Source organism: Labrus bergylta, chromosome 21, assembly GCF_963930695.1.
Source record: "Labrus bergylta chromosome 21, fLabBer1.1, whole genome shotgun sequence".
NCBI classification, from domain to species: Eukaryota; Metazoa; Chordata; class Actinopteri; order Labriformes; family Labridae; genus Labrus; species Labrus bergylta.
Window position 1 is genome coordinate 5,138,149 of NC_089215.1, and position 9,916 is coordinate 5,148,064.

At 42.7% G+C, this 9,916-nt stretch overlaps 1 protein-coding gene across 2 annotated transcripts; it reads right to left on the bottom strand.

Annotated features, from left to right (window-relative positions):
* Positions 1-797: 797 nt before the first annotated feature.
* Positions 798-7,979, bottom strand: tekt3 (tektin 3). 2 transcript variants are annotated; one of them, XM_065949720.1, is made up of 9 exons: positions 6,917-7,979; positions 6,372-6,497; positions 5,557-6,151; positions 3,919-4,002; positions 3,752-3,822; positions 3,489-3,632; positions 2,425-2,647; positions 1,499-1,653; positions 798-1,192 (listed from the first exon to the last, which is right to left on the bottom strand). In XM_065949720.1, exons 2-9 carry the CDS (start codon positions 6,410-6,412, stop codon positions 976-978), a joined length of 1,530 nt encoding a protein of 509 aa, XP_065805792.1. In that variant the 5' UTR covers positions 6,413-6,497; positions 6,917-7,979; the 3' UTR covers positions 798-975. The 2 variants fall into 2 exon arrangements, with proteins under 2 accessions (XP_065805792.1, XP_065805793.1); XM_065949721.1 differs by lacking the exon at positions 6,917-7,979 and having other exon boundaries at positions 6,300-6,877.
* Positions 7,980-9,916: the final 1,937 nt, after the last annotated feature.

A 9,916-nucleotide genomic window follows, 5' to 3' on the forward strand; every position in this document is an offset into this window, starting at 1 on the left:
CTTTTAGTCTCACTGTGAGAAAAGTGCAGTTGACTCTCTTGCGGTCTGTTTTAGATGATGTGGAACAATGTGATTGGATTACAGAGCATGTCTGAAATACTGTAAGGTTTGTGTTTTGTGCAGTCGGGTTGGTGACCGTAGTCTTGAATCTAGACACCCTAGAAAGGTGTGCTCATTGTGTGAAACATTCAGGTCAGCTTCATTGACCATTCTGATAAACCTATTAAGAAATTATGTGTTTGTCCTCTTCTTGAGCCTGTAGAGAACCGGCTTATGCCGGCTGTTTGTTTGGTGATTACAGTCACATGAGCTAAAGGGGATTTTGCCAGTGTAGTGCAAAAACAAGGATTTACTTACTGAGTCCCAACACACTGTTTGAAAGGGTGAAAATATGTGGTATATTTTCATTTCCGTAAATGCTGTCATATATAAGTCATTGTTTATTTGTATAGCAATACCCCCCCCCCCCCCCCCCCCGTATATCACAGTTGGCCCTGAGGTTTATTTATGCAGTAATACATTTGATGATAATTAAGACTTTTAAAATATTTCTGTCAAGCATGTTTACACAAGTTTCCTAAAACATTCGCATACAATCGTTAGATGTATAGTCGGGTTCCTGGAACATGTCAAAATTAAGTTATATCTGGCACTTTTTGGACCCAGTTGGGCCTATATGCAGAGGTCATGATGCATGCCCTGTCTCTTCTCAGCTGTCCTGTCCAATAAAGGCGAAAAGTTTGATCCATGGCAAATTCTATTTATTTTTCAAGGAACTGGACGCACCAAAGGCACAATTCTCAGTATTGGAATAATGCACCATTTATTGTCAGACTCTGTTATCATTGCCTGCAAAGTCATGTTATTTTCCACACATTCAAATAACCCACATCACCCGCTTCATCACTTCAAATACATGAAAAAAAGTCAAAATGTCCATTTCGGTTCTCCAAGGCTCCCTTGGTGAAGACTCTTTTACGTGTAGCCAACCAGACGGGGCATGCTAGGAAAGCTCTTGCGCGTGCTCATGCACTTCTCCTGGTCTAAGAAGAGCGAGTTGGCCTTGATGGACAGGTCATGCTCCAGGGTGACTTTGGTTTTGACCAGATTCTGCAGAGTGTTTTCAGCCTCCATCAGCCTCTCCTGGAGCTTCTGGATGGTATCCTCGATCTCTCTCACCTCACTCACAAGTCTAAACATAGAAGGATACGGGTTATATTTGGGGAAATATTGTTGTACTTCAAGCCACCTTAAACTAAAACACTGTAAAAAATTTCTCTTTCCACAAGTCAGCTTTTTTAAGCATAAATCAGTGAAATGGAAAACTGTCGAGTAATAGTCCAAATGTGGAGGAGATGCTTCTAGGAGATGAGTGGCTGATTCGTTATCTTGCACAGTGACCATTAAGACGTAATCTATTTAACTGAATCATTTTGTAAAGGACAGTTATTGATGTATGAATTGTCCAACGGTAACACTTGTTGACAAGCTTTAGTACCTGTGGTGAGGGTTGTCTCTGCAGAGCTCCACATTGGGCCTGCGGGTCCTCTCCTCAAGCCTGGTTTGGGCCACTTTCAATGGACACTCTTTGTCTCTTAGGGCCTTCTTCAGGGTCTCAATCAACATCTCAGTCTGGAAGATCTCCTGCAGGGTCTGGGTGAGGAGATGGGTACAGAACAAAAACAACTCATGTTGTCAACTCATTGAAGTACAAGCTGAGTGTTTCAGCAGCTTAGCTACCATGGAGGAAATAAAGGTGAGAGAGACAAATGACAAGAGAGGGGGATAAACCATTGGGCTCTTAAAGAAAGAAGTGCAGAAAATGTAAAAAAAAAAATGCACATTTCAAGCTTGGAATCAAATGAAGACTGTGCAGCACAGTGGCGTGCTCTGTCCAAACTCATTTGATGTAATTTAATTCCTGCGAATCAAGACCCCTTGAAATGGACAGCGCCTGTGGTTTATTAAGGACTGTGTGCCTTTTATCACAGCTGCTGTCAGTGTTCAAACCTATCCAACAGCTGATGTGAATCCAGAGTCTAACCCCCTTACAGTTAACCCAAGAACAATGGGATCCAGTGTAGAATATGGCACAAGCAATAAAGGAGGAATCTATTACTATTCTTTTCTTTTGACAGGAATGTTGTACAGTTAATATGCACATAATCCACAATGGACAACTCAAATGTCCCCTACAGACCCTTTGGTAGACAATAAAGATTTATCTTACCCTACATTCCTAACAATGTTGTCAGATTGTGTTGAAAAATTGCACATTTGTACTGTTTGTATAAAAGGCGAGAGCCGTTTGAACTGGTTTCTCTCTAATAGAAGGTTTAGTAGCAATTTGATGGAAGACAGTGAACATTCATTACTTATGAGACTTGTGAAATGAGTCAAAAGTATTAATTGGCAATGAATGACCTTTGCGAGGTGTGTCTGCAGGCTGTTCTTAGCATCTGCAGTTTCTGACATGCGGTTTGTGAAGGCCACGTTGACGTTGTTGAACTGGTTCCACATTTCGTTGGACGTGGTGTTCAGGAGGATTTCTATCTCGTCCCTGAGCTTGTGGGAGGAGGCTCGCTCGCTCTGGGAGTGCAGGATGTTGTCATCAGTGAATTTGGACCACGAGTCTGGCAGAGAGAGTCTGACAAAGGGGACAAGAACAGCAGTTGGTATGATGGATTGCAGAAACTTGAGGTTTTTGGAAGTAGATTCTACATCGGTGTTTCTACAAGCTGTATGGCAGACACAAAAAATTGCTTTTTATCATTGGTGCTGATATGGGTTAAACTATTGGTTGGCATTATCTTCAATCAAGTCTGGGCTGTTTTATTGTTGTTATCACTAGCTTACATGCACTGGGATAAGTTATTTTCTGTACAACTACAACTATCTTAAGAGGGCATGACCCCCATTGTGGCACCAATAGCTTCTTACCATTCTAGCAGCCTCTTTGGGAGGTAGTGTCAGTCTATCAATTCTATCAGTTGGTCCATTTTGTTCCAAAGGGACATGTTTAAAATAAAATTGACATTTCTTGAAGGGATTCCCATGGAGCATTCATGGCTCCCCGAGGATGAACCCGAATGACTTTGGCAATCCCCTGACATACCTCTAGCTTCATGCAAGGGTTCACATTTGTTGTTCTGAGGGAAAATGTCTAAACATCTATTTAACTAGAGGCTACAACATTTAGTACAGAAACTCATGTCCCCTTTCAAGATGAATTGTAATACCTTTAATGGTATTTTTCTATTGGATCTATCAGCGATGTTCGCATGGCAGCCAACTAATTTGATATGTTAAGACCTAGTTTAGGGTCAAAGTAGGGCAGCAGGTAGCCATGTTGACACTCAAAGACTATTGAAAGTCTGACAATTACACTGAACATCCCAGTCGTGTATACCAAGCGGTTCAAACACATGGGAGAAATTGTTAACAGCTGTACGATGGTGTGAGACAGAGCAGTGAGAAATTGAACTCACGAAGGGTCAAGTCTTTCAATCCCTCTGTAGTAGCCGATTCCGTCTGATGTGTTCCTCAGATGGTGGCACCTGCCATCAATCCTCTGAGCTGTCACTTTGTCGCTTATGTCTCTTTCCAATTCATGCTGGGCAGCTCGGTTTGACCTGCATAACCCAACAAAGCAATGCCAAAAGGCAATTTATCCAATAGACACCACTTAAGAAGTAATCAAGTTATAGAATACCTCTTAAGGAATATTTTATTGATTGCTTTTCTGACTCACGCCAGCTGAGCGATGGCTCTGTCCAGGTGCCGTCTCATCCTCTCCTGACAGGACTTGATGACTTCCACTTCCTTGTTGCAGCATGTGTAAATAGAGATACAGTGGGATCATTTATTTTTCCCTGGAAGTCACTTTTGCATATGCTGTCACCGCTGCTTTTATATTACCTTTATGAGGTCCTTCTCCACATCGTCATGCACCAGATCGATGGACATCCGCTTCTCTCTGTGGTACAAACACTCTTGAGACACCTGTTGACAGTAGGATCAACATTAGAACAAGTTAAAGGCGAGTCTATCATGAGCATCATTGAGGTTACCTGAAACATTTTCATTTCTGCATTACTTCAACATGGCATTCAAATGCTTGTGGTACAGTATTTGGAGCAGTTTTTCACATTTCACATTGTCAGGACTTGGCCTTTCGCAAATGAAACACACAGCGAGATATAGTCTGTTACAGACACTTTGGTAACATCAACATCAACAGTACTATGGCTACTACAGAGGTGCCACCATCCACCTGATGGTTTTAAAAGATCTGTAAAATGACCTAATGCATAACACACTGGCACATTTGTACATTGAACTGACTTTGTATTAGGGGACTTGCAGGCTAAAGGACAGGTGTCATAAACTGTATAGAGAATGGACAGCACAATAGCCCCTGAGGTGTGAAGCCAAAAGATTTAGAGCCCTCCCTGCTGACTGGCTGCAGTATAGGTCATAACCTGCCTCTTCCATGTTAACAGATGGGACATGGGGCAAATCTTTAAATTGAAATACATGTAAAATACATTTGTTATAAATATTTTTTCTGTCATCATAGTTGGTTCTTATAGTGCTGATTTATGTCAAAGTGTTCATACATTATGGGGGGTTCAAATCTGTAGCCCTATTCTGCATGTCATCCCCCATTCCCTCCTCCAAACATTTCCCCCTCTCTTCATCTGTCCTGTCCACTGAAGGCAAAATTGTCCAAGAAATAACTTTAGAAAAAATAATCTATTCTGCTGTGGAATGTACCGCCCTGAGGGGTCTTTGATGGTTTATTGGTAAGTCATATGTGTGCTTTTGTCAGCAAAGGGAGCGGGGCCTCAATTCCGCTGACCGCCTCTGAATATGGGCCTATGTCTTGGCTCAAAATGATGTCTCCAGCGCAATATATCAATGCCTGTCAGTGGGGTATCTTGGATTTAATGTTGTACGATGGTATTTAATCCATAATTAAATACAGTCACTGGTTTAGGTCAGTTGATTTTAGCGTTCACACATTTAACTTCTCTGAGTATAGTCCACACACAGTTTTGTAAGTACAGTGCCTAGGTAAAAGGGTTCCTGTATGGTCACAGTAATGTATCGCTGCGTTCTCCAGTTTCAGTTACCTTTAGGAGTCTCTGAGAAACCTGTTGCCACATGATCTTAGCCTAACAAGGAGTCATCAGATCTCAAGCCATATCAAGTTGACTCTTTCTAGGTGACACAAACGATCAGTGGCACTTTAACAAGACACTGATGTGACCTAATTAATAGATGGATACTGTTGCTATAACCAAACTGACATTCGTCAAAATTGTTTCACCACAGATACTGATGCACTCTGAGACACGATATGCATGAATGATAATGTGAGTGCACTGAACAAAGGCTTGACAAGGGTGTTCAGATTTCAAGGCAGCTTGTCCTTGGAGAATAGTAAATATTTCCTGCTGATTGGTCCGTTAACATGATTTTGAATTCATATAACCAGAGAGGGAAAACTTCAAGTTAGCACATACTAATTTAAACATATTCCTTTTTCCTTACCTGTAGGGGCCCCTGTGTCTCTGCCAAAGCTCTCTCCAGCCTCCTCTTGACCTCGGCAAGGGCTGCTATCTCTGTCACCATGTTGTCAATCTCATGACTCAGCTCCGACTTCCAGAAGACAATGTCATTGAGCCGCTCCCCAATGTTTTTGCTGGTACTCTCCTGAGTCCGTCTGGTCTGCTGCTCCTTATCCTGCATCAGCCTGATTGTGTCTCTACGTAGTCTTTCCGCGCTATTCCTGGATGACTCGGACTCCCTGTAGTTGCTCTGGTTGGACCTGTACCAGTCGTCCGGAGTGTAGCGAGTTGAAAGCACTGTCCTGTTGGAAGGGTAGAACATGGTCTTGGCTCGAACCAAATCTAAATTCTCTCGCTGCATGGAAGAAGACGGAGATTGGATCGTGTTGCTGTTCTTGTAATAGCCGCTGGTCCTCCACAGGTTGGCACTGGGGTTCATGGCCAAGGCAGGCTGGGTGTTGCGATAGCTGGATGCCATGGTGGAGATGGCCGGGAGGAAGTGGCTGGTTTTCGGACGAGCATATGTAGCTGTCAAAGTAGATCCGATCAGCTCCATTTTGATTCCAGTCAGGGTGTCCCTGGACAATGCATGAAATAACTTTAGAAAACAGTCTATTAACCAAACATAATAACAACGATAACAGAAGCTGCAAAGCTTAGAAAAGGTTTGTATACATTGTTTTAAAATCTTACTCCCCCTTGCTGCTTTTCTAGTCCTAACCTTACCAAGATGTTCAGAGCTTTTCTTTGGATGCCCAGAGTACCGAAGCAGGCAGGCAACCTCTCAGCTGTGCTTACCTGGAAATGAGCTCAAGAATGCTCAAAAGGTAAACCAGCATGCATAATGCATTTGCAAGTCATTCATTCAGCCAGCCAATGGCTGAACAAAGAGCGAGACCACAGGAGCTGGCCAGTCCAAGATTTCTGTTGACACAGAAGCAGTTGCCATGGGTTACTGAGACACCCACTGGGATTTCAGATTAACGGTGACCAGGTGCTTCAACTTTGTGTGAGAAATGAATACAGTAAAGAATGTCACTAGAGTTTAGGTAACATTTTAATGCAGGTCACATGACATTCCCTTGTAATGTTCACTTTTTATATATTTCTGGAATGTAAACTCTGCAGATTTGTCTTGTTCTCTACTTTACTCCTCTATCACAGTTCAAAAGGAAACTAGGAAGTTACTTGAGAACATTATTACGTCAGTAAAAAAAAGTTCATCTTCAGTTCAGATTCCTTGTTGAAAGTTGAGCAATCTGAGCTTTGTCTTCAAAGCAGAGGCAGCATCAGGTAGCTCCCCTTAACCCTGAGAAGTGTGTGTCTGTATGGATTACACTCACCTGTTTAATGATTCATGCCCCAGGAAGAGTCCACACAAACCCCTGCAGCACAGAATAATAATCTGTGTTGTGTTACCAACCATTCTAAATGAGGATCCTTTACACTGATCTGTCCGAGAGAGGGTAGGGCTGGACAGATGATAGCCTGGTTTCCACTACGGACACAAGCCAAGCGGTAGCCAAGGGTTACTCAGCTGGTGTGTATCCATCACATAGTTCTGAGTAAACTAAACATACACAAATTGTTGCTTGTGCAGCTTGCTTGCACTGTTTACTTGCTGTTAATCCTATGAATTTAAACAGTTTGGTGGCTACATCAGTTACAGTGCTATGTCTTTTGTCATTATGACAGCTGAGCAGAGCTTAATAAACATCTAATAATTTCCTCTTTGGCTGTTTATCAAACTTCGCACCAGTGAGCTATAGTCGGACCAGCTCTCTATAATACTTCAATTCCCACTGAAGTATCACTTTGTGTGAGTGAGGTCCATGCTTAAGTGGTCAGGGCTGTGTTACACAATGATTCAGCAACAATCTCTTTAGTCGGATCATCCTTATCACCCTGAAAACTTAAGAAATGTTCCTACAGACTTTGCTAACACAGGAACAAGAATCGACCAATAATGAACTAAATTTACATTAGTATAAATGAAAGTGCTGCATCTCTTGATATAACACTAAAAGGCAGGAACCAAACATTTGGCCACACCATATAAACATTGCACAAAAAGTAAGGAAATTTGTGTTTGGTAGATTCTTTCTTTGTGGTAACAATGCTTCTTGGCAATAAATCTTATACCGTTGGGAATCCTGTTTATTCACTTTTAAATGGTGCCACATTTGTCAGGAACATGCATTTGTGGGATAAGCTGCAGAGCTGAGTATGTGAGTTGCGCCCATGAAAGACTTGCCAAATCTTCTCTTCCATAATATCCAAAAGTCAATAATGACAGCCATATGATTGGCTCACAGGTTCATGATGTTTGCCCTGAAACAGGCTCTGTATCCACTTTTCACAAGAGCACCGTCTGGCAGAGACTTCAAAAGGTCGGCTCTGCGCACTTTTTCACCGCTCATGGTCGGACTGTTATTGTCATGAACATGGAGGTTTAGATTTAGAATGGAATGACATGCCATTGCTCCACCCCTGCAGCCTCAGCATCACTTAACATGGCTCGGTTGAAGAAGGCCACCCCGCATGCCTCTGCCTCCCTGACCTCAGCCGCTATAAATACGCACCCCCACCCCCACCCCCCAAAAAAAAGCATGAAAAGCCAACCCTCGTATGAAACTCATCTCATGGATTGAGCTGAGAGCGTCTGCTGGAGACGCTCCCCTCGGTCCATCTCCCCTCTGGCCCCCAGAACGTGAGGGAAATGTAAGATGGGGCCTAAATATACTCCTGCCTTGTGGCTCATGGGAGTATGTTGTGAATTACTGCATAGTGGAAATGTCTGAAGGAGCAAGCATGCTGTCCACTCCACTTAGAGCACAGTGACATTGAAGTGAAGGCTGTAATGCTCGTAGGAATGAAAACACAATAAATAAGAACTTTTTAGTTCCTAAAATGCAGAAAATCCAAGAAATTATTCAGTTTTGTAGCCACTTAGCAGTTAAATTACATAGTTTAAGGGATGAAAAGTAACCCAAGCAGGAAGCGAAAAGTATCACAGAGTCTGTAATTTATGTCATGTGGTTTGGCAGAGGTGTTCAGCGCAGTTACAGTTGTGGAAGGCGCTCACATTTGGACAGAAGAGAAGAAATAAATGATGCACTGTAGCTGCTGTCATGGATTTATTGAGGAGAAAGTAAGACAAATTACTTTAAATGTTTCACATTTGGATCATATGCCTTTTATTTCCAAAATGAATACTTACACAAACTGGCATTTAAATATTTCATCACTCCAAAACAAATATATTTTGACCAAGTAGCAGTGCTGTCCTCTAATAAGGCGACTGCAAGTGACTACATACACTAAGTACGGAGTTCAGGCTTTTACCTTTGCAAATATTTCACATGCAAACTCTTATCAATATCCAGACCTTCCACTGACTTTGGAGAATAAACACAAGCTGTCTGCAGCCATAACTAAGCCTCCAGGAAGCAAAAAAAACGGTCGACTGATGCCGTGCAACCTAAAGATATGAACTGCTCTGAAAAAATGTTGGTCAAAAATGCAACCCAGCAGCAAAACAAGGACTCGCCTGTTCAAACATTCAGCATCTTCATCTTGTCTGTTGACATAAGTTAAGTCATCACAACCTAAGGTTATCTGTCTCTTCAGGGAGATTATAACCATGTTATCCTCACTACAATGACAACAGTTCTGTCATTTCTTGCTGTAGCTCTAAAGCGAGACACACAGGGAAGAGTTCCTTTTGGGTCTTGACACGGCCTTCACTTTTCACCGATGACCTTCAGTTTATCAGGTTTAAGAATAGACAAGCAGAGGAGGTCGGAGTGTTTTCAAAACAGTCACACCCAGTGAAAACAAGTCCTTGTCTGTTCCCTCTCCGGCCACCGATGTTTTCACTTCTTCAAACCCCCCCACCAGCCCAACTCCCACCCCCTCCTTTCTATGTCAACCTGGCAAGCTTCCTGCTTGATCCAGCTTTCTGGTCACACCACAGCTTCCTCTTTTTTTTTTAAAGCCCTGCTATCAGAAGTGGCTCAGAGCTTTGCTTGCTCTCTAACTGTACAGTTCAATGTGCAAACCAGACCCCTTCTCTCTTTGTCCGTGCAGAGGGGTCATTATCAAGGCATCAGTTTCCTCTCATGAATAGTGGATGGCGCAGGCTGTGAGGAGGGTGGCCACACCTGAAGAGGAACACAGAAGAGGAAATCAGCCATTAAATCTGATGACAGTATTAGAGATCCCCCACCGAGGTAATGATGCATCCAGATGGGAAAATCACAGGAGCCTCCTGGGCTCTTGTCAGGTCATTAAGAGGGGCCTTGTGTGTGGTCTGACTGTGTACTCCTGAAGCCATGATGCCC